Source organism: Tachysurus fulvidraco, chromosome 18 (assembly GCF_022655615.1).
Source record: "Tachysurus fulvidraco isolate hzauxx_2018 chromosome 18, HZAU_PFXX_2.0, whole genome shotgun sequence".
NCBI classification, from domain to species: Eukaryota; Metazoa; Chordata; class Actinopteri; order Siluriformes; family Bagridae; genus Tachysurus; species Tachysurus fulvidraco.
Window position 1 is genome coordinate 19,880,240 of NC_062535.1, and position 24,604 is coordinate 19,904,843.

The window sequence follows — 24,604 nt, forward strand, 5'->3', positions numbered from 1 at the left end:
TGGAGCTGAATGATAAGTTAGACTGGACCATGAACATGGATAGTCTCCTCAGGAAAGGACAGAGTGATCGATACTTCCTTAGAAGGCTCACATCCTTCAACATCTGCAATAAAATGCTTCACATCTACAAAACCGTAGTTGCTAGTATATTTTTCCATCCTGTGGTGTGCTGGGAAGGAAGCTGCAAATAGAGACATGTGGCACGACTGGACAGACAGATGAGGAGAGCAGACTCTGTGGTTGGAGGAGAGCTGAACTCACTGGTGACAGTAGCAGAGAGAAGGACTCTTGACAGACTGCTCTCCATCCTGGAAACACCCACCACCCACTCCACAGCATATTAACCAGGCAGAGGAGTGTGTTCAGTGGCAGACTGCTGTCTCTGTCATGCTCTACTACAAGACTGAGGAACTCTTTGCCATAAGACTGTACAACATCTCTTAGGTATGGCAGGGTGGAAACATACAAACTGTGGAGTGACTCAGTATCTTAGTTTTTCCACCTGTATTCACTTGTCTAGTAAAAATCTATCTAATGATCTTTAACCAATTAGAGCGCACTGTATGGGGATGGAGAGTGATGTAGCATGATGAAGTCTGGGTGGAGAAACTGGTCTCTCACCTGCATTACTGTCTCTCAGGTCTGAAAGTTCCTTCTCCTTTTGCTTCAGCTGATCTTCAAGCTCTGTTTCGGAGAGAATCTTATGATAATCAAACCCATGATGTTTATGTTCATCTGTAACTATACAAATATTTTACAACTGAGCTCTAACTACATCATCAGGCACTTCCTATTTCCTGCCAATTGATCTGATATAAAAATGAAATGCAACTGAACAGGTTATGGTCTGGTTTGGATCAAGTTGGATGTTTGTTTTGTGCTGTCTGAAAGAGTCTGGGTGGAGAAATTTGTCTCTCACCTGTGTTATTGTGTGTCATCTCGGAAATGTCCTTCTTCAGCTGATCTTCAAGCTCTGTTTAGGAGAAAACTGTCAAAATCACGCGCATGTCTGTGTATATGTCCCACTGTGCTGGGATGGAGAGTGATGTAGCATGATGAAGTCTGGGTGGAGAAACTGGTCTCTCACCTGCATTACTGTCTCTAAGGTCTGAAAGTTCCTTCTCCTTTTGCTTCAGCTGATCTTCAAGCTCTGTTTGGGAGAGAATCTTATGATAATCAAACCCATGACGTTTACGTTCATCGGTAACTATACAGATATTTTACAACTGAGCTCTAACTACATCATCAGGCACTTCCTATTTCCTGCCAATTGATCTGATATAAGAATAAAATGCAGCTAAACAAGTTATGGTCTGGTTTGGATCACGTTGGATGTTTGTTTTGTGCTGTCTGAAAGAGTCTGGGTGGAGAAATTCGTCTCTCACCTGTGTTATTGTGTGTCATCTCTGAAATGTCCTTCTTCAGCTGATCTTCAAGCTCTGTTTAGGAGAAAACTGTCAAAATCACACGCATGTCTGTGTATATGTCCCACTGTGCTGGGATGGAGAGTGATGTAGCATGATGAAGTCTGGATGGAGAAACTGGTCTCTCACCTGCATTACTGTCTCTCAGGTCTGAAAGTTCCTTGTCCTTTTGTTTCAGCTGATCTCCAAGTTCTGTTTGGGAAAGAATCTTATGATAATCAATCCCATGACGTTTACATACATCAGTAGATATACAAATATTTTATAAATTAATTCTATGTTGAAGTTTTTTTCTTTGTTTATTGCAATGATGGTCATAGCTCCATAAGTTCAGGGTCCCCACCAGCCCTCATCTTTATTTACAACATTTTTCTCCATTATTAAGAGAAGTCGTCCTGCACATTTTCTTGTCCAGCAATCCCACCACCTCCCCCCTGGATCCTGTACTTTCAGAAAGCTCCAGTCCATCTCTAGTCCAATGCACACAATGCAAAACACACTTTATTTCTGACACATTTACATTTACAGCATGTGACAGATGCCATTATCCAGAGCGACTTACATAAGTGCTTAAATCTCTAACATTGAATACATTAATGCTGGTTCACTAGGTTACATACTTAAGATACCATGAGATTAAAACATTTGTTCAAAGTTACAATGAAAGTGTCAAAGAATGTGGTTTTATTTATTTATTTATTTATTTTTAAATGCAAAAGATAAGAAAATAAGTGCTAGTCGAAGTGGTAATAAGTAGGTCGTCAACTGCCACATGAAAATAACCAGTGACTCAGCTGTCCGGACCTCTAGGGGAAGTTCGTTCCACCACCTTGGTGCCAGAACAGAGAAGAGTATTGTAGTAAACTTGCCTCCTACCCTGAGAGATGGTGGAACCAGTCGAGCAGTGCTGTAGATCTGAGGGTGTGAGGTGCAGTGTGAGGAGTGATGAGGGCTTTGAGGTAAGAGGGAGCTGGTCCGTTTTTGGCTTTGTAGGCCAGCATCAGTGTTTTGAATTGGATGCGAGCAGCTACCGGAAGCCAGTAGAGGGATCGCAGTAGCGGGGTGGTATGCGAGAAGTTTGAAAGGTTGAAAACAAGCCGGGCAGCTGCATTTTGGATAATTTCGAGAGGATGGATTACGTTCATAGGTAGACCTGCCAGCAGTGCATTGCAGTAATCCAGTCTAGAAATGACAAGAGACTGAACAAGTACCTTCTAATGTTGTAAAGAAGAAACCGACATGAGCGAGTCACATTAGTAACATGAGAGGAAAAGGACAGATGATTGTCCATGGGTACCCCAAAGTTGCGAGCTGTGGCTGAAGGGGAGATCAGATCGTTGTGCAAGGATATAGCAAGATCATGACCTGGGGATGAATCACCTGAAGATCAGCAGTTCAGTTTTGCTAGAATTGAGCTTTAACTGATGAGCAGTCATCCATGATGAAATTTCTGCCAGACATGCTGAGATCCGGTCAGAAGCTGTGGCATCTGAGGGTGGCAAAGAGAAGATAAGTTGTGTATCATCAGCATAGCAGTGGTAAGTGAACCCACTTCACCAAGAGAGTGAGTATACAGGGAGAAAAGAAGAGGACCAAGTACTGAGCCCTGTGGGATGCCAGTGGAGAGTCTGCGTGGAGCAGATGTCACTCCCCTCCATGTTACCTGATATGAGCGTCCTTCCAAGTAGGATGCGAACCATTCCCAAGCTGATCCGCAAATCCCAAAACTCTTGAGGGTGGATAAGAGAGTCTGGTGGTTGACCGCATCAAACGCTGCTGAAAGGTCAAGGAGGATAAGGACGGATGACAGTTTGTCTGATCTTGCAGCATGTAGCTTCTCAGAGACATCCAAAAGGGCTGTCTCTGTAGAGTGAGCTGCTTTAAAGCCAGACTGTTGGGATCTTGGAGGTTGTTCAGTGAGATATAAACAGACAGTTTATAGACAATACGTTCAAGAATTTATGAAAGAAACGAGAGAAGTGACACCGGTCTGTAGATACTGATGTCTGATGGATCCAGAGCAGGTTTCTTTAGGATGGTAATAACCCTTGCTCTCTTGAAAATAGTTGGTACCTTACCAGATTCTGTGGATCTATTGATGATAGTGGTAGTGAAGGGCAGAAGGTCTTGGGAGATGGTCTGGAGCATAGTGGAAGGGAGTGGATCCAATGGGCATGTGGTAGGATTGCAGGACTGGATGAGTTGTAAAATCTCTTCTGCAGCTACAGTTGAGAAATGCGACAACGAAGGTGTAGGGGAATGCATACTCTGAGATGTAAGTGCAGTCGGGGCAGACGTGAAGTTGTGACACACAACTAACCAAACGGTGCTTGCACTGACATCACATTATCATGTGATACTGTCATCAAAGTACTTCAGCAGAACAGCAAAAATCATGAGACAAAGCTGAAACACTGAAACCCACTGGATTCAACGAGTGAAATATGAATTAAATACATGTTATACAACAGACACAACATTTTATACTTATACAAACACACAGACACAAACTCATTTAGTTCTTAATAAATAATCTTTTGTGCACTGTTCCTTCTGTAAATCAAACTCTCAGAATGTCTCCAGAGCTCACTGTAGTTCTTAAGCTTTCTGGCAGGGGGGGTCCTGGCCATGCTACAGGTGGTCATATGCCCCTTTACCACCGAGGCAGTTTGAGTGCAGGTTCGGAGCCTAATTTAGAACCAGTTCTTTCTTTTTCGACAGCCAAAGCAGGAGCTTTGTTTATTGCTCTATTGCTTTAAAGTTTATTGCTCTTTACCAGGAAAAGTGGTTCTTAAGTAGCACCAAAACGTCGCTGGTCTAGACTTAAGAACCACTTGTGTCAGGGGCTGGGGGCGGGGCTACTATTAGCGCATTTGATAATGTACCTTAAGTATACTAATGTTTAATACACTTTTATCTCAATATGATACATTATCAGCACACGATAGTAGGTAGCTACATGCTAAGGCTAAATTTTTTGTGTGTTAATGATAAAGTAATGTTAAGTACTTTCTCGATCACAACCTCTGTTTATACAGATTACATGGAGCTGCACGTACACGTCAGATTCGCTGCATTTGGATGCCAGTGTAGGTTCACAAAGCCATGAGCATTAACAGTAAAGCAACATCCACCATTGCTGTTGTTGTGTTTGTGTTTGTCGCTGCTTCACTAACATTGCTGGGACACGTGACATGTATACGGTGACGGCACACTCAGCTTTGTGATGCTCTCTAACCGATGGAAAGGGAAACAGTTTCTTAGAAGGTTCTCCAGTGGAACCAACTCTGAACCAGAACCAGCACTCGCTCTGAACCAGCACCCGATTCCTTTTGGTGGAAAAGGGGTAATAATGACTTGTCACTCCGGTGTTATTTCATGACACACATGCCCACTACCCCTGAGTCATGTCTGGTTTATTGCTCCAGTTTGGTGATCTAAAACTCTGTCCTTTTCTGTGTGCTGACCTTCGCCTACTGTCCATTTGTTCAAGTCAAGCTAGAAAATTCATCAAATTCCAGCAGACCTGCACTTTGGATTTATTTAGCTGCTGCTACACAGAACCACGGACACCAGCATCATCTACTATTGTTCTCCACTTAACTGGAGCATTTACTGATATTGTATGTTCTAACCCTGAGAGTGTACTAACTCCTGGACGTATTCGAATCCCAACCGTGTTCTAACACTGAGTGTTTACTAACAGTGAGAGTGTTCAAATAAGTAACAGACTGTCGCTGATGCTCAGGATGGATCATGAGTAGGATTGAGAACAGATCGACTACTCACTAAGTTCTCATCCAAAAAGAACAGGCTAAGAACAATGGAGCATGAAGGAGTCTGGGTAGAAAAACTGATCTCTCACCAGCATTCTTCTCATTCAGGTCTGAAAGTTCCTTCTCCTTTTGCTTCAACTGATGTTCAAGCTCTGTTTGGGACAGAATCATGTCAAACATCATAAACAAGAATTGAGCATGAAATGAGCTGAAAATGATTTCATGAGGTAAAGATTCTCACTCTCTGTTGCCTTGAGTTTCTCATTCAGTGTTGCCAGGTGATCATGCAGACGTTCATTCTCCTCTTTCACCCCTACAGGAAATGCAGAAGATAAAGGGTTAACAAACAAACGCCTTGATATACAGTGTGTCTGAAAGTCAGGAAGCAACAGAAACACGTTAAGCAACATCCACAAATTACGACTCTGCAGCAGTCGAGTGTACAGTGTAAGTCAGCTTCAGCTGATCTTCTGTTTGGAAGAAAACTGTGTGAGGTTCAAATACAAGTCTCCTTCTGATGGATCTCTGTTGTCTTGTGACAGAACAAGGACACTCCATTAGAGATCAGTGACCACTGAAGAAGGACCACAAGCCAAATCACAGGCACCTTGAGCTGGAACAATATCACCTTCAGATAACATCTGAACATAAACATAAGCTGCTGAACAGCCCTGAATGATTAAACCCTGGAACTGAACAATGACACTACGAGACAAGCCCATGATATCTCCTAGTGGGATGATGATCACTGGAGACTGAGTTAATACTTTAAGGCAGATTGATGATCCCTCGTTACAAATCAGTGTCACCTTGCTACTTTGGAACAGATTAAGAATAGCTCAGGATAGGAAGATGATGCCTTAAGATAAGATGGCATCTGACTGATAGTTCTTTAGTCCTGAGGAACCAGACTGATGATTCCACAGATTTATTATCAGTGATACAGCAAAACTGACTGTTGGTACCAAGCCACAAATCAATCCTACTAATCCCTAAAGTTCTCAACCAATTAGAGCACACTCTATGGGGATGGAGAGTGATGTAGCATGATGAAGTCTGGATGGAGAAACTGGTCTCTCACCTGCATTACTGTCTCTCAGGTCTGAAAGTTCCTTCTCCTTTTGCTTCAGCTTATCTTCAAGCTCTGTTTGGGAGAGAATCTTATGATAATCAAACCATAATGTTTACTTACATCAGTTACTATACAAATATTTTACAACTGAGCTCTAACTACATCATCAGGCACTTTCTATTTCTCTGATATGAAAATAAAATGCAGCTAAACAAGTTATGGTGTCATGATGAGGCACGGTGAGACAAAGGCGAGTGAGGATCCAAATGCAGTTTGAAGTTTTATTAATCCAAGACAAGAAACAAGCACACAGATAAGCAGGCAAAACAGAGCAGAACAGGGAACAGATACATAACCAGACAACACACTACACCAACAACGACTAACACCAGGGAAGTGAACAAACAGAGTAGATATAGTGAACAAGAACCATTAACAAAGCAGAGACAATCAGAGACAAAGACAGCACACCTGGAGGAATGATTGAGTACAATTAGTGTCCATGGTAACCAAGAAGTGGGCAGAGCAAACAATTAACAGGGCAGGGCAGCAGACAGAAACAAAGGAAAACACAGACAGACTCATTACATATGGTCTGGTTTGGATCAAGTTGGATGTTTGTTTTGTGCTGTCTGAAAGAGTCTGGGTGGAGAAATTCGTCTCTCACCTGTGTTATTGTGTGTCATCTCTGAAATGTCCTTCTTCAGCTGATCTTCAAGCTCTGTTTAGGAGAAAACTGTCAAAATCACACACATGTCTGTGTATATGCCCCACTGTGCTGGGATGGAGAGTGATGTAGCATGATGAAGTCTGGATGGAGAAACTGGTCTCTCACCTGCATTACTGTCTCTAAGGTCTGAAAGTTCCTTCTCCTTTTGCTTCAGCTGATCTCCAAGCTCTGTTTGGGAGAGAATCTTATGATAATCAAACCCATGAAGTTTATGTACATCAGTAACTATACAGATATTTTACAAATTAATTCTATGTTGAAGTTTTTTTCTTTGTTTATTGCGATGATGGTCACGGCTCCATCATTCCACGTTTCCTGTCACACATCATCTTCCCAAACCTTTTTAACTGCCACTTTAGTCCATCTCTCTTTGCCATTTTCCTACAGTATATGTTCAGGGTCCAGTCCATCACTAGTCCAATAGTGTGTGTGTGTGTGTGTGTGTGTGTGTGTGTGTGTGTGTGTGTGTGTGTGTAGATATACCGTTGCTGTTATTTGTTGTTTGACACTTGGCCAGGTTTTCATACAGTTCTTCCAAAGCAGCACCTTTTTCTCTCAGCTCCGACAACAGGTCTGAAACAGTGAATTATGGGAAACAAACACACTTCATTTCTGACACACACCTAACCAAACGGTGCTTGCAGTGTCATCATGATATCATGTGATACCGTCATCAAAGCGCTTCAGCAGAACAGCAAAAATCATGAGACTGAAACACTAAGCTGAAACACTGAAACCTACTGGATTCAAGGAGTGAAATACAATACAACGTTATACAACAGACACAACATTTTATACTTATACAAACACACAGACATAAACTCATTTAGTTTGTAGTTCTTAAGCTCTCCAGCAGGGGGGGGGTCCTGGCCATGCTACAGGTGGTCATAGTGACTTGTCACTCCGGTGTTATTTCATGACACACATGCCCACTACAGCTGAGTCATGTCTGGTTTATTGCTCCAGTTTGTTGATCTAAAACTCTGTCCTTTTCTGTGTGCTGACCTTCACCTACTGTCCATTTGTTCAAGTCAAGCTAGAAAATTCATCAGATTCCAGCAGACCTGCACTTTGGATTTGTTTAGCTGCTGCTACACGGAACCACAGACCCCGGAATCATCTGCTACTGTCCTTAGTTTTTCACCTGTATTTGCTTGTCTTTACTTGCTGCTACTGGACAAGTTAAATTTTATATTTCATATAAAAATATTTCTCTCATTTGCACATGTTTGGGTTGAGGGGATGACTGTGTTGTTGTTTCTTATTATTGCTACTGGGATGCTAGCAATCTATTTATTTATCTAATGTTCTCAACCAATTAGAGCACACTGTGCTGGGATGGAGAGTGATGTAGCATGATGAAGTCTGGATGGAGAAACTGGTCTCTCACCAGCATTACTGTCTCTCAGGTCTGAAAGTTCCTTCTCCTTTTGCTTCAGCTGATCTTCAAGCTCTGTTTCGGAGAGAATCTTATGATAATCAAACCCATGATGTTTATGTTCATCTGTAACTATACAAATATTTTACAAATTAATTCTATGTTGATGTGTGATGTGTGTGTAGATATACCGTTGCTGTTGTTTGTTGTTTGACACTTGCTCAGGTTATCATACACATCCTTCAGATCAGCTCCTGCTTCTTTCAGCTGTGTCAACAGGTCTGAAACATTGAGTTATGGGAAACAAACATACTTTATTTCTGACACATTTACATTTACAGCATGTGACAGACCCCTTATCCAGAGCAACGTACATAAGTGCTTAAGTCTCTAACATTGAATACATTATTGCTGGCTCACTAGTTTACATACTTAAGATACCATGAGTTAAAAACTTTTGTTCAAAGTTACAATGAAAGTGTCAAAGGTTGTGGTTTTATTTATTTATTTATTTTTAAATGCAAAAGATTAGAAAAGAAGTGCTAGTTGAAGTGTTTCCTGAATAAGTAGGTCTTCAACTGCCGCATGAAAATAGCCAGTGACTCAGCTGTCCGGACCTCTAGGGGAAGTTCGTTCCACCACCCTGGTGCCAGAACAGAGAAGAGTCTTGTAGTAAACTTGCCTCTTACCCTGAGAGATGGTGGAACCAGTCGAGCAGTGCTGTAGATCCGAGGGTGTGAGGTGCAGTGTGAGGAGTGATGAGGGCTTTGAGGTAAGCGGGATCTGGTCCATTTTTGGCTTTGTAGGCCAGCATCAGTGTTTTGAATCGGATGCGTGCAGCTACTGGAAGCCAGTGGAGGGATCGCAGCAGCGGGGTGGTATGCGAGAAGTTTGGAAGGTTGAAAACAAGCCGGGCAGCTGCATTTTGGATCATTTGCAGAGGATGGATTGCGTTCATAGGTAGACCTGCCAGCAGTGCATTGCAGTAATCCAGTCTAGAAATGACAAGAGACTGAACAAGTACCTTCTAATGTTGTAGAGAAGAAACCGACATGAGCGAGTCACATTAGTAACATGAGAGGAAAAGGACAGTTGATTGTCCATGGGTACCCCAAGGTTGCGAGCTGTGGCTGAAGGGGAGATCAGATCGTTGTGCAAGGATATAGCAAGGTCATGACCTGGGGATGAATCACCTGCGATGAACAGCAGTTCAGTTTTGCTAGGATTGAGCTTTAACTGATGAGCAGTCATCCATGATGAAATTTCTGCCAGACATGCTGAGATCCGGTCAGAGGCTGTGGCATCTGAGGGTGGGAAAGAGAAGATAAGTTGTGTATCATCAGCATAGCAGTGGTAGTGAACACATGTGAGGAAATAACTTCACCAAGAGAGTGAGTATACAGGGAGAAAAGAAGAGGACCAAGTACTGAGCCCTGTGGGATGCCAGTGGAGAGTCTGCGTGGAGCAGATGTCACTCCCCTCCATGTTACCTGATATGAGCGTCCTTCCAGGTAGGAAGCGAACCATTCCCAAGCTGATCCACAAATCCCAAAACTCCTGAGGGTGGACAAGAGAGTCTGGTGGTTGACCGTATCAAACGCTGCTGAAAGGTCAAGGAGGATAAGGATGGATGACAGTTCTGGCTGATCTAGCAACATGTAGCTTCTCAGAGACATCCAAAAGGGCTGTTTCTGTGGAATGAGCTGCTTTAAAGCCAGACTGTTGGGATCTTGGAGGTTGTTCAGTGAGAGATAAACAGACAGTTTATAGACGATACGTTCAAGAATTTATGAAAGAAACGAGAGCAGTGATACCGGTCTGTAGTTACTGATGTCTGATGGATCCAGAGCAGGTTTCTTTAGGATGGTAATAACCCTTGCTCCCTTGAAAATAGTTGGTACCTGACCAGATTCTATGGATCTATTGACGATAGTGGAAATGAAGGGCAGAAGGTCTTGGGAGATGGTCTGGAGCATAGTGGAAGGGAGTGGATCCAATGGGCATGTGGTAGGATTGCAGGACTGGATGAGTTGTAAAATCTCTTCTGCAGCTACAGTTGAGAAATGCGACAACGAAGGTGTAGGGGAATGCATACTCTGAGATGTAAGTGCAGTCGGGGCAGACGTGAAGTTGTGACACACAACTAACCAACCTTTGCTTGCAGTGACATCACAATATCATGTGATACTGTTATCAAAGTACTTCAGTAGAACAGCAAAAATCATGAGACTTAAAGCTGAAACACTGAAACCCACTGGATTCAACGAGTGAAATATGAATTAAATACAACATGTTATACAACAGACACAACATTTTATACTTATATAAACACACAGACACAAACTTCTTAATAAATAATCTTTTGTGCACTGTTCCTTCTGTAAATCAAACTCTCAGAATGTCTCCAGAGCTCACTGTAGTTCTTAAGCTCTCCGGCAGGGGGGTCCTGGCCATGCTACAGGTGGTCATATGCCCCTTTACCACCGAGGCAGTGGGGCTACTGTTAGCGCATTTGATAATGTACCTTAAAGGTACCAGGGTGGGAGGGCGGATCGAGTTCGTGTAGTGGCGGCGCCAGCCGAGCAGGAGGCCCCGGGCGGCGCCGGCAGAGCTGGAGGCCAGGGCGGCGCCGGCAGAGCTGGAGGCCAGGGCGGCGCTAGCAGAGCAGGGGGCCAGGGCGGCGCCGGCAGAGCAGGGGGCCATGGCGGAGCCGGAAGAGCAGGAAGCCAGGGCGGAGCTGGAAAAGCAGGTGACCAGGGTGGTATTGAAGGCAGAGTCAGAGACCAGGACAGGACTGGGAGCCAGGGTGGTGCCATGGGTCGAGCCAGGGACCATAACAGAGTTGGTGGCCAGGGTGGTGCTGGAGGCGGGCCCAGAGACCAAAGCAGGACCAGAGATCAGGGTGGTGCCCCAGGTCGAGCTAGGGACCAAAGCAGAGTTGGCGGCCAGGGTGGTGCTGGAGGCGGAGCCAGAGACCAGAGTGGGACCGGAGACCAGGGTGGTGCCGCAGGTCGAGCTAGGGACCAAAGCGGAGTTGGCGGCCAGAGTGGTGCTGGAGGCGGAGCCAGAGGCCAGAGCAGGACCGGAGACCAGCGTGGTGCTGGAGGCGGGGCCAGAGATCACAGCAGGACTGGAGACCAGGGTGGTGCCGCAGGTCGAGCTGGCCATAATTGCAACCCATGGTGGTGGATCAAGTGGTGCTCTGAGCCTGTAAACAGGGGCAGGAGGTAGAGGGGTTGGCACGGGACAGATAACAGGAAAATTGGTTGGTTCAGGCCAGGCAGAGAGTTCAGGGAGCTTGGGTGTAACCATGTCGACTGCGTTATCCGACTCTGTCATTTCGGTCGACCCGGGTGGTTTGGCTGGTTCCGTTGACCCGGTCGGTCCGGCTGGTTCCATCGCCCTGGTCGACCCGGTCGATTCCGTCGACACGGTCGTTCCAGCTGGTTCCGTCAACCCGCTCGGTTCCATCGGTCCAGCTGGCAACCCGCCTGGTTAGGGCGACCCGGTCAGTCTGGCTGGTTCCGGCGACCCGGTCGGTCCGGCTGGTTCTGGCGACCCAGTTGGTGAGGCCGACGGCTTAGGGATGCCGGCCGCTCAAACCGACCTCATCGGAGTATCCACCAGTTTGGAGACCAGCCGGTTATCACGGGCCTCAGCTGAGCTTGCCGGTATGGTACTCATTACATATGGTCTGGTTTGGATCAAGTTGGATGTTTGTTTTGTGCTGTCTGAAAGAGTCCGGGTGGAGAAATTCGTCTCTCACCTGTGTTATTGTGTGTCATCTCTGAAATGTCCTTCTTCAGCTGATCTTCAAGCATTGTTTAGGAGAAAACTGTCAAAATCACACACATGTCTGTGTATATGCCCCACTGTGCTGGGATGGAGAGTGATGTACCATGATGAAGTCTGGATGGAGAAACTGGTCTCTCACCTGCATTACGGTCTCTCAGGTCTGAAAGTTCCTTCTCTTTTTGCTTCAGCTGATCTCCAAGTTCTGTTTGGGAGAGAATTTTATGATAATCAAACCCATGACGTTTATGTACATCAGTAACTATACAGATATTTTACAAATTAATTCTATGTTGAAGTTTTTTTCTTTGTTTATTGCGATGATGGTCATGGCTCCATCATTCCACGTTTCCTGTCACACATCATCTTCCCAAACCTTTTTAACTGCCACTTTAGTCCATCTCTCTTTGCCATTTTCCTACAGTATATGTTCAGGGTCCAGTCCATCACTAGTCCAATAGTGTGTGTGTGTGTGTGTGTGTGTGTGTGTGTGTGTGTGTGTGTAGATATACCGTTGCTGTTGTTTGTTGTTTGACACTTGGCCAGGTTTTCATACAGTTCCTCCAAATCATTACCTTTTTTTCTCAGCTCCGACAACAGGTCTGAAACAGTGAATTATGGGAAACAAACACACTTCATTTCTGACACACACCTAACCAAACGGTGCTTGCAGTGTCATCATGATATCATGTGATACCGTCATCAAAGCGCTTCAGCAGAACAGCAAAAATCATGAGACTGAAACACTAAGCTGAAACACTGAAACCTACTGGATTCAAGGAGTGAAATACAATACAACGTTATACAACAGACACAACATTTTATACTTATACAAACACATAGACATAAACTCATTTAGTTCGTAGTTCTTAAGCTCTCCAGCAGGGGGGGGGGGTCCTGGCCATGCTACAGGTGGTCATAGTGACTTGTCACTCCGGTGTTATTTCATGACACACATGCCCACTACAGCTGAGTCATGTCTGGTTTATTGCTCCAGTTTGTTGATCTAAAACTCTGTCCTTTTCTGTGTGCTGACCTTCACCTACTGTCCATTTGTTCAAGTCAAGCTAGAAAATTCATCAGATTCCAGCAGACCTGCACTTTGGATTTGTTTAGCTGCTGCTACACGGAACCACAGACCCCGGAATCATCTGCTACTGTCCTTAGTTTTTCACCTGTATTTGCTTGTCTTTACTTGCTGCTACTGGACAAGTTAAATTTTATATTTCATATAAAAAATATTTCTCTTATTTGCACATGTTTGGGTTGAGGGGATGACTGTGTTGTTGTTTCTTATTATTGCTACTGGGATGCTAGCAATCTATCTATTTATCTAATGTTCTCAACCAATTAGTGCACACTGTGCTGGGATGGAGAGTGATGTAGCATGATGAAGTCTGGATGGAGAAACTGGTCTCTCACCTGCATTACTGTCTCTCAGGTCTGAAAGTTCCTTCTCCTTTTGCTTCAGCTGATCTCCAAGTTCTGTTTGGGAAAGAATCTTATGATAATCAAACCCATGATGTTTACGTACATCAGTAACTATACAAATATTTTACAAATTAATTCTATGTTGAAGTTTTTTTCTTTGTTTATTGCGATGATGGTCATGGCTCCATAAGTTCAGGGTCCCCACCAGCCCTCATCTTTATTTTCAACATTTTTCTTCATTATTAAGAGTAGAAGTCCTGCACATTTTCTTGTCCAACAATCCCACCACCTGCCCCCTGGATCCTGTACCTGCACAAAGCTCAAGTCCATCTCTAGTCCAATGCACTACATTAATGAATCAGTAAAGGTGTTGTAACACACCTCAGAGATTTAACTACTTTTTCAGAGAGAAAGGTCTGTGGCAGTTGCGTGTTTCTGATGGTGTGTGGACACCAGAAAGTCTTGAGCAAAGTATAAAGCCAACAGAACTACTTTCTGATCTCATCAAGGATTAAAGGTGAATGTGTCGATTCTTTAATTTGCTGCTGTAGTGACACAATCTGCAATACTGCACACACACATACACACACACCTAATGCAATACAGTGTATTATATTATTGTATCAGTATCATTGTACAGTAATGTCATCTTATGCATTTTGTGTGTGTGTGTGTGTGTGTGTGTGTGTGTGTGTGTGTGTGTGGATATACCGTTGCTGTTGTTTGTTCTTTGACACTCGGTGTTGTTTTCATACACTTCCTTCAAATCAACTCCTGCTTCTGAAACAGTGAATTATGGGAAACAAACACCCTTTATTTCTGACACACAACTAACCAAACATGCACATGAAGGATGTTGGATTATGTTCACATTAATATCAAAAGTAATAGATGATATGATTTCCACCTGCAATCTGAAGTGTGGATGCCTGAGAGCTGTTTAAATACAAGGCTCTGATCTGCTTAATCTGTTCCTTCAGAACAGACAAATCCTTCTCTGGAGAACAGAACATCAGTCTGATTACATCAAACACATTTAAAAAAGACAAAAGTCTCAAACAAAAAGAAAGATGTTCATGTCTGTTCAAGAACTTTAACAAAGCAGGAAAACAAACATCACCGATGAAAAGAACTCACCGATGTTAGACCTATAATTGATTTTTTCCAACAGTCTTTGGTTGCATCTGCTCAGTTCGATTTGTATACCTGCAAGAGAACAGTATAAGTACACAAATAAGGGCTGAGATAACCGCCACCATCCTAACCGAATATCCCCTCGCCTGACCTCAAGTAACCTCCCTGAGATGACCTAACCTCCCCAACCTGAAATACCCTCTCCTGACCTGACTTAACCTCTCAACCTTACTTAACCTCCCCAAACTGACCTAATCTCCCTAACCCGAAATACCACCCACCTTGACCAATTGCCACCAAATTTCCAGATCTGATCTAACCTCGGACAAGCTCATCCGACCTCCACCTCCCCAAACCTGACCTAAGTACCCTAGACCCGTCCTTAGTGCCCTCGATCTGACCAGACCACACACATGTGAACACCAATGAAATGAAACCATGAAATAAACACCTACAGTGTTAACCTGTCTAATATATGTTACTATGTCAAGGACATTTGTTTACTCATTCTCTAGCGTCACAGTATCAGCTGATCATTTTCAGTGAAAGAGTTTTGTACTCACCGTCACAAATAGTTTTAAATGCGCTCTGAAGACGGAGAGGAAAATAACAGAAATAGAAACAGAATGAATGAGGTGTTTAATGTGAGCTTTAGTTTTTGTTTTATGTCTAGAATGAAGTGTGTTTTGCTGATTAGTGAAATTTTACCTCAGAATCATTATCAGGCTCATCTACAGGTACTGAAACAAACAAACAAACACAATTTATATACCGTGACATCAATTTCCAAAGTTTTTTGTACATGGAGTCACTGACAGTGCAGCACTCAAACAATAAATCTTTACTGATTTACAGTAACAGTGAAGACAAACAGCCTTAACCCTTGTACGATGTTCGTATGTTTGTTACTCAGCCGGTGATCGTGGGTCAGTTCGACCCGCTGCATTTTGGGGTTTTTTTAATTCAACACGATCAAAAGTTTTATGTTAAAATACTCTTCAGATGTTTACTTCATCCCAATTACAAGCAATTTAAACAGCATATATGGTTAAAATTTGCCCTTTAACTTTATTACATCACATTTATTAATTAAAGTGCTACTCGTTTTTTGTTGTTTTTTAATAAAATGTAATAAAAAAAAAAAGAATCAAATTTAATCAAGTTATGAGTGGAAAAAAAATCAACAAATTTACAAGGAAGCAAATTTTTTCAAAACTATTGATGTTTATGAAATCGGGTCCCACAGACCCCAACAACACACAAGGGGTAAATAAGTGATTAGATGAAGGAGAACTGAGGAGAAATTAATGAAAGAATGCTGTAAAATGTCTGACATCAAAGAATATAACCATAATATTATAACAGTGAATCAACATAAACACTGCAGGCTTTCATCAATTCTTTCACCACAGATTAAAAAAAGCTCCCGTATAATTTAAATTTAAATTTATAAAAATCCCAAAGAAACAAAACACAAGATCACACAGACGTTTATACAGAACAACATCTAACTTTTCAATTCTTTGGTTTTACATCAAACTGCTGCATTTTACACTTTAAAAACCTTCAACTAAAATATCATTAGTATCAGTAAAATGTGTGAGAAAAGCATTTACATTTACAGCATGTGACAGACCCCTTATCCAGAGCGACGTCTCTAACATTGACTACATTAATGCTGCTCACTAGGTTACATACTTAAGATACCATGAGTTTAAAACATTAAAGCACAAACCTGATCGCCATACAGATGAGAAGTTACAGAGCACATGGAACAGACACAGTATAACAAACAGTAGTGCAGCCGCATGGTTCTAGGTTCTAATGTGTGGTTGTTATTTAGAAGGTGTGTAAGAAGAGAACTTACCGCTGCGAGACAGTGTAGTGAGAGGAGTGAAGGAGAGAAGAAGAGAGAAGAGCAGAAGCTGAATCCACGCCATCGCTCTAATCAACTGTAACGGTCACTTCATCTGTTTATATATCCTCACACACACACACACTCGCTCACACACACACACTCTCACACAAACATACAGACACACACATTCTCTCACACACACATATACACACACTCTTTCTCTCTCACACACACATTCTCTCTCTCTCTCTCTCTCTCTCTTACTCACACACACAAACACACACACATGCTCTCTCTTTCTCTCTCTCTCTCAGAGAAGTGCAGCAGTGATTAAGGTGGTGATAGAGCAGCTGTGATGATGAAGGTGATGGTAGAACAGCAGTGATGATGAAGGTGATGGTAGAACAGCAGTGATGATGAAGGTGATGATAGAGCAACAGTGATGATGAAGGTGATGATAGAACAGCAGCGATGATGAAGGTGATGATAGAGCAGCTGTGATTAAGGTGGTGATAGAGCAGCAGTGATGATGAAGGTGATGATAGAGCAGCTGTGATGATGAAGGTGATGATAGAGCAGCTGTGATGATGAAGGTGATAGAGCAGCTGTGATGATGAAGGTGATGATAGAGAAACAGTGAATAAGGTGGTGAAAGAGCAACAGCGATGATGGTGATGATAGAAGAGCAGTGATGATGGAGGTGAACATGTAGAACAGGTGTAGCTTTCCTCTGAATGGTTTAGATTTTAGCATTCTTCACTTTGTCCATTTGAATGCTATGCTGGATAAGAAATGGCTTTTTTCATTTTATTACAGTGTAATCAACTAATATTGTGTTATATCTGAGAGTGATAAGTGACCACCTTCACAGAATTCTGTAAAATTCTGCTTCTGCAGTTTGTGCTAGTATTGATAGTTATGTTTTTTTTATCCTCCATCTGCTGACTCGCATTGCGATAAAATACCATGTGACTGAATTCTGGTAAGAACCACCTACTCCAAGCCATGTTTAGCTGAGCTGTGTGATATAAAGCTTTTTTTTATATCACAATCATCTATGTTGCTTTAGTGTGTGCAGAAGGTCATGTCGAGTCAGCAGCAGTTTGAGGAATAACAACAGCTGTGAATTTCCTGAGTAGATTTAACAAATGACCCTATGAACTCCATTTATCCTGTTTCATGTGAATTTAAAGACACCCTGGACAATATGACAACATCTATTCCAGTCAGCTCACCTCTCTATACCCCTAGCTCCAACATACAACTGTCTCTGAAGAAAAGCTCCACTTACAACAATGGCTGTTAAAACCTGGCCTGATGAATTTCCTCACAATTGCAGGACCGTTTTGAGAGGACAAATTGGGACATATTCATATATCTGGAGGTGTATACATCATCATTGTTGACAATGTCACTGTGGACAAACACATTAGGGTGTACCTCAATCAGACGTCCTGTTTTTATCAGAGACCATTTGAAGACATTGTCAGGAAGGAATCAGTGTTGGGTCTGTGGTGAACTCAGAATTTGTGCTTACCTATAAGTTCACTCAACTATTTACTGTCATTTTACCCTCCAAATGAAGATGAGGTTCACTTCTGAGTCTGGTTCTTCTAAAGGTTTCTTCCTCATACCATCTCAGGGAGTTCTTCCTTGCCATCATCACCTCCGACTTGCTCATTAGGGGTAGATGTTAGAGATAAATAGTAACTTCATTTTAACTTTAAACGTTCACATTTTTTTTCGGTTTCTACACTTTGAGACGATGTGAATTGTTAAAAATGCTATAAAACCAGTTTACACCGGTTGCCAGTTCATTCTATCCCTGGATGGACTATTTAGCTGCAGCAAGAGTAAACAACATACTGAAAGACCCAACCCACCCCGAACACCTTCTATTTGACCTTCTACCCTCTGGTAGATGGTTCAGGTCCATCGCATCACACACAAAAAGACCCAGGAACAGTTTCTACACAGAACAGAACAACAAAAAACACCATCACTGAATATTCAGAACTATTTGTACTACACACACTCACATTTACACATTTCATAGGCTCCTACCTCATATTTATTTATTTAAAACTACAAATCTGTATAGAGGACATTGAATGTGCAATAACCTAATATTTAAATGTAAATGTTATTGTTGTAGTTAACTGTATGACACTGTGCACTATGTTAAGTGTAATATCTCAGCCGTTACTACTACCTGTAAAAAGTATTAATCAGATCACAGATCACAATAAGGACTGACACTTAATTTTGTTGTACCCTGTGCAATGACAATAAAGAATCTATCTATCTATCTATCTATCTATCTATCTATCTATCTATCTATCTATCTATCTATCTATCTATCTATCTATCTATCTATCTATCTATCTTCTCTATTTAGCAGTATTTTATTACATGTTGGAAAACAGAGTGTTGGGTCGTGTAACATTATATTCTAACAGGTTTGGTTCCACATGTAAACTAGTTGTCTAGCAGTTAACTAATCAGCTGAATAAACCCGTTACTGTAGTAACAGGTTGTGTCTAAAGCACTATTCGGACGGGATTAGTTTTACGTGGGGACGTGGGGGGTAAAGTAATTATTACCAGTGCTTCTCTGTGATTTTAGTCCCGTCCGAATGCGCCATCTCGGTAATCATTACGGACAATGTCAGTGAAGATTACGGTGACTTTTACCTTCTGTAAAAAGGTCCGGAAAAATGACCTCATGTAATACTGATCCCGTCCGAATAGACCCGCTGTAAATATGTACGGTAAAATTACGTCATTTCCTGTTTAAAAGTAGTTTTGGCACGTTTTGCAAGCATGGAGGCGCTTGAAACAGGAAGCGACGTCATACGCACATGACGACAAGGAGGTTACTGTGGTGCGTAAAGCGAGTGACCCCTCCCACTTCTGCTAGTTTTACTGAGACGTCTTGTCCCGTGCGAATTGGCCAATTAATATTACAGACGTCCTGAGGTAAAATTGCATTACTCCACGTCCCCACGTAAAACTAATCCCGTCCGAATAGTGCTTAATAAACACTCACATATAATCGCCCTCTTTGCTTTAACTCTGCTGGTCGAGTTCTAATGTAGATAGAAACAACAGAAACACAGAAACTTGAAAGCAAATCAGATTGTTTTTATTTCAGAAATCAATGTAAAAGTTACAAAGGTATAATTCTTTTTAAAGCTTTATATAGTGGTGTGCATGTGTGTGCCTGCGTGCATGCATCTTTTGCTTTGTGTTAGTTATGAAGCCATGTTGGGAAGCCAGTATCCAGCAGCTCTATGGGCCAGTCCTCTGGACCCTCTCGGCCACACGTAGCCACGAAGGGGTAGAGCTTATGAGTGAAGTGGTTCCCCCTGCAGCTACCGAGGATTGTTCTGGTTTCAGAGTTGTAGAAGGCCACCTCCCCGGTGTCGAAGTCGATGAATACCCCGATGACGTTGAGTTTGTCCGTGAGGTGGAGCAGGAAAGGTCGTTTCTTTAGCATGTAGTGCTGATTGTTCGCCTTCTGTATGACCCAGTAGCTGTTACTGGGACTGAACCTGATATTTCCTTTTCTGGGTGCAGTTTCAGCTGCTACACCCACAGTGTAGCACAAGCGCTCTTTCACCTGTACCTCCCAGTACGCTCGGCCACCGTTGAAGCCTGTTATTGTGAGGGCAGCAATCACCGTGTCATAGCGTCTCGGGTTGTAGGGTCGCTCGATGGAGTACTTAACACCCCGCACTGACCGGTGGTCATTAGAGATCAGGAGATTCTTGTGAGCTGTGTCGGAGTCAAACTGTAGAGACGCTGGAGGCGAGACTGTGACTGGCTTTTCTGTTCAGAGTGAAAGAAAAGAACAAGAATAAGTGATTAACGATCTCCACCTTAACTGCCATCTGATCCTCATCAAGTTCAACCAGTTAAACATTTAAGAGAATGAACCCAGTGAAACCAGCACAGCTTCGTGATGCTGCTTATTGTACTCCATTTAAACCAACATAATTCAGTTCCTCAAAGTAATGAAATGTGATGAATTTGAGGTAAAGTGTCTCACTCTTCAGCTCCTCTAATTGATTATTTAGGTTGGTCACATGTACTTGCAGATTCTTCTTCTCATCAAGCAGCTCTACAGAGAAGAAGAAAAACAAAGGGTTGAAGTCATCAGTGTCATAAAAGAGAATCTGCTTTTACTAAAGAATAAAGTTCTTCAGACTCCTAAAGAGTGAAAGAGTTCTTACTGGTGTTCACTTTCTTCAGGTCTGAAATTTCCTTCTCTTTTTGCTTCAGCTGATCATCACTTACTGTTTGGGAGAAAATCAAATGCAGTCTTTTAGAAAACAGTCTTTAGAGCATCGACTCTCAGGACTCTTAACAGGAAGTCCGGAGCTCAGCTGTGAATGTGGTGAAAGCCTGAACTCTTGAAAAACAACAGCTGGAAATTAGTGCCACCTAAATCCCAGACTGATCAGAGCAGGATGCGGGTGAGTGATACTTCGAGATGGATTCTAATCACATCTTGATCCTCAGTTCTGAAGACTACAGCATTTCCACATGAAACAGGTGGAGTGTGTACAGTAAGTGAAGGAGAAATCCTTCTCTAGCAGTAAATGCTCTCTGAATCCAACTTTATCATCTGTTAAAAAGTCAATATATTCATCTAGACTTAGAAGTTATTTAGAACCAATTACTTACAGTTCACTTTCATTTACAAACAAATCGTCTTTCATTTAAATCAGGGGTCTCCAATCGTACCCACAAAGGGCTGGTGTGGGGGCAGGTTTTCATTCCAACCAAGCAGAAGCCACACCTGATTCCACCTGTTTAATCAGTTGTTCTTGGCTTTTAGTAGACACTGGTGTGACTTCTGCTTGGTTGGAATGAGAACCTGCACCACACCGGCCCTTAGTGGGTAAGATTGGAGACCCCTGATTTAAATATTCAGAATGAAGTGAGATGAAAGTGAGGGAATTTAAAGTGTCTCACCCTGCAGGGCTTTGACTTGGTTGTTCAGTTTCCTCACATCTTCACCCAGACGCTCGTTTTCTCTAATCACATCTCCAAAGAACATGGAAAACAAAAGAGTTAATGGACTGAAGAATGAACTAAAATAGAGAAGAAAATTAATCAACAATTGATGCGAAAATAAACCAAGAGAGAATAACAACAGTTCGTTCTGATTCAATGATCTCTCAGGATTGATGGATGCTGCAGATCAGAAACAGACTGTTGCTGATGCTCAGGATGGATCATGAGTAGGATTGAGAACAGATCTACTACTCGCTAAGTTCTCATCCAAAAAGAACAGGCTAAGAACAATGGAGAATGATGGAGTCTGGGTAGAAAAACTGATCTCTCACCAGCATTCTTCTCATTCAGGTCTGAAAGTTCCTTCTCCTTTTGCTTCAACTGATGTTCAAGCTCTGTTTGGGACAGAATCATGTCAAACATCATAAACAAGAATTGAGCATGAAATGAGCTGAAAATGATTTCATGAGGTAAAGATTCTCACTCTCTGTTGCCTTGAGTTTCTCATTCAGTGTCGCCAGGTGATCATGCAGACGTTCATTCTCCTCTTTCACCCCTACAGGAAATGCAGAAGATAAAGGGTTAACAAACAAAAGCCTTGATATACAGTGTGTCTGAAAGTCAGGAAGCAACAGAAACACGTTAAGCAACATCCACAAATTACGATTCTGCAGCAGTCGAGTGTACAGTGTAAGTCAGCTTCAGCTGATCTTCTGTTTGGAAGAAAACTGTGTGAGGTTCAAATACAAGTCTCCTTCTGATGGATCTCTGTTGTCTTGTGACAGAACAAGGACACTCCATTAGAGATCAGTGACCACTGAAGAAGGACCACAAGCCAAATCACAGGCACCTTGAGCTGGAACAATATCACCTTCAGATAACATCTGAACATAAACATAAGCTGCTGAACAGCCCTGAATGATTAAACCCTGGAACTGAACAATGACACTACGAGACAAGCCCATGATATCTCCTAGTGGGATGATGATCACTGGAGACTGAGTTAATACTTTAAGGCAGATTGATGATCCCTCGTTACAAATCAGTGTCACCTTGTTACTTTGGAACAGATTAAGAATAGCTCAGGATAGGAAGATGATGCCTTAAGATAAGATGGCGTCTGACTGATAGTTCTTTAGTCCTGAGGAACCAGACTGATGATTCCACAGATTTATTATCAGTGATACAGCAAAACTGACTGTTGCTACCAAGCCACAAATCTATCCTACTAATCCCTAAAGTTCTCAACCAATTAGAGCACACTCTATGGGGATGGAGAGTGATGTAGCATGATGAAGTCTGGATGGAGAAACTGGTCTCTCACCTGCATTATTGTCTCTCAGGTCTGAAAGTTCCTTCTCCTTTTGCTTCAGCTGATCTCCAAGCTCTGTTTGGGAGAGAATCTTATGATAATCAAACCCATGATGTTTACATACATCAGTAACTATACAAATATTTTACAAATTAATTCTATGTTGAAGTTTTTTTCTTTGTTTATTGCGATGATGGTCACGGCTCCATCATTCCACATTTGCTGTCACACATCATCAGACACTTCCTATAACCGGCTCAGTTTTTCCTCCCATGAGGGAAAGTCAAAATACAAAAACTAAATGCAACTAAACAAGAGTGGAGGTGGAGAAACAGATCTCACCTGTGTTACTGTTCATCAGATCTGAAATTTCCTTCTCCTTCCTCTTCAGCTGATCTTTAATTGGTGTTTAGGAGATCATAACATTATGAGACAATTACAAGATTTTCACTTCAAATTAGTGGAAAAAAAATCAGATTAATTTATAAAAATGAATGAAAGAGATATCTGGATATCTGACCTGCATTAACGTTACTCAGATCTGTGAGTTCCTTCTCCTTTTTCTTCAGCTGATTTTTAAGTTCTGTTTGGGAGAAAATGATGTGAAGATGAAACACATGAAACACCAGCTGGACTGTGGAGCACAGAAGAGGAACAGAAACCTGCAGCCTGTCACAGGGGTCAAGAGCAGAGTTTTATGTAGGTCTGAAACTGAGACAGTGAACTGTTTGTAACTGAGTGTTAAAGAGCTGAGATAGATAGATAGATAGATAGATAGATAGATAGATAGATAGATAGATAGATAGATAGATAGATAGATAGACAGATAGATAGATAGATAGATAGATAGATAGATAGATAGATAGACAGCCAGATAGATAGATAGATAGATAGATAGATAGATAGATAGATAGATAGATAGATAGATAGATAGATAGATAGATAGATAGATAGATAGACAGCCAGACAGATAGATAGATAGATAGATAGATAGATAGATAGATAGATAGATAGACAGACAGACAGACAGACAGACAGACAGACAGACAGACAGATAGATAGATAGATAGATAGATAGATAGATAGATAGATAGATAGATAGATAGATAGATAGATAGATAGACAGACAGACAGATAGATAGATAGATAGATAGACAATCAGACAGATAGATAGATAGATAGATAGATAGATAGATAGATAGATAGATAGATAGACAGACAGACAGACATATAGATAGATAGATAGATAGATAGATAGATAGATAGATAGATAGATAGATAGATAGATAGACAGACAGATAGATAGACAATCAGACAGACAGACAGACAGACAGATAGATAGATAGATAGATAGATAGATAGATAGATAGATAGATAGATAGACAATCAGACAGACAGACAGACAGACAGACAGATAGATAGATAGATAGATAGATAGATAGATAGATAGATAGACAATCAGACAGACAGACAGACAGACAGACAGATAGATAGATAGATAGATAGATAGATAGATAGATAGATAGATAGATAGAATCTCACCAGCGTTACTGATGTTCAGGTCTGAAACTTCTCTCTGCTCTTGCTTCAGCTGCTGCTCACATTCTGTTTGTGGGAAAGAAAATCACAGCACAGAAAATGATCTTCACCTTTATTTAGAGAACAAAGCTGATGAA

At 42.0% G+C, this 24,604-nt stretch overlaps 1 protein-coding gene across 50 annotated transcripts in view; it reads right to left on the reverse strand.

Annotated features, from left to right (window-relative positions):
- The window catches only part of LOC113658466 (putative leucine-rich repeat-containing protein DDB_G0290503), a 49,085-nt gene that overhangs the window by 7,051 nt on the left and 17,430 nt on the right, over positions 1 to 24,604 (reverse strand). The window contains exons 35-56 of one of the 50 annotated variants that reach the window (XM_027170900.2): positions 24,471 to 24,533; positions 23,449 to 23,511; positions 23,271 to 23,324; positions 22,941 to 23,003; positions 22,101 to 22,172; positions 21,949 to 22,011; positions 13,595 to 13,657; positions 12,685 to 12,774; positions 12,315 to 12,377; positions 8,572 to 8,661; positions 8,393 to 8,455; positions 7,486 to 7,575; positions 7,108 to 7,170; positions 6,940 to 6,993; positions 6,282 to 6,344; positions 5,442 to 5,513; positions 5,290 to 5,352; positions 1,554 to 1,616; positions 1,386 to 1,439; positions 1,088 to 1,150; positions 920 to 973; positions 622 to 684 (exon numbers count right to left, since the gene is read on the reverse strand). In XM_027170900.2, coding sequence (XP_027026701.2) covers positions 622 to 684; positions 920 to 973; positions 1,088 to 1,150; positions 1,386 to 1,439; positions 1,554 to 1,616; positions 5,290 to 5,352; positions 5,442 to 5,513; positions 6,282 to 6,344; positions 6,940 to 6,993; positions 7,108 to 7,170; positions 7,486 to 7,575; positions 8,393 to 8,455; positions 8,572 to 8,661; positions 12,315 to 12,377; positions 12,685 to 12,774; positions 13,595 to 13,657; positions 21,949 to 22,011; positions 22,101 to 22,172; positions 22,941 to 23,003; positions 23,271 to 23,324; positions 23,449 to 23,511; positions 24,471 to 24,533 — 1,449 coding nt within the window. Of the gene's footprint in view, positions 1 to 621; positions 685 to 919; positions 974 to 1,087; positions 1,151 to 1,385; positions 1,440 to 1,553; positions 1,617 to 5,289; positions 5,353 to 5,441; positions 5,514 to 6,281; positions 6,345 to 6,939; positions 6,994 to 7,107; positions 7,171 to 7,485; positions 7,576 to 8,392; positions 8,456 to 8,571; positions 8,662 to 12,146; positions 12,201 to 12,314; positions 12,378 to 12,684; positions 12,775 to 13,594; positions 13,658 to 21,948; positions 22,012 to 22,100; positions 22,173 to 22,940; positions 23,004 to 23,270; positions 23,325 to 23,448; positions 23,512 to 24,470; positions 24,534 to 24,604 lie in introns of all 50 variants that reach the window. The other 49 variants (XM_027170905.2, XM_027170919.2, XM_027170913.2 and 46 more) reach the window with 49 other exon arrangements.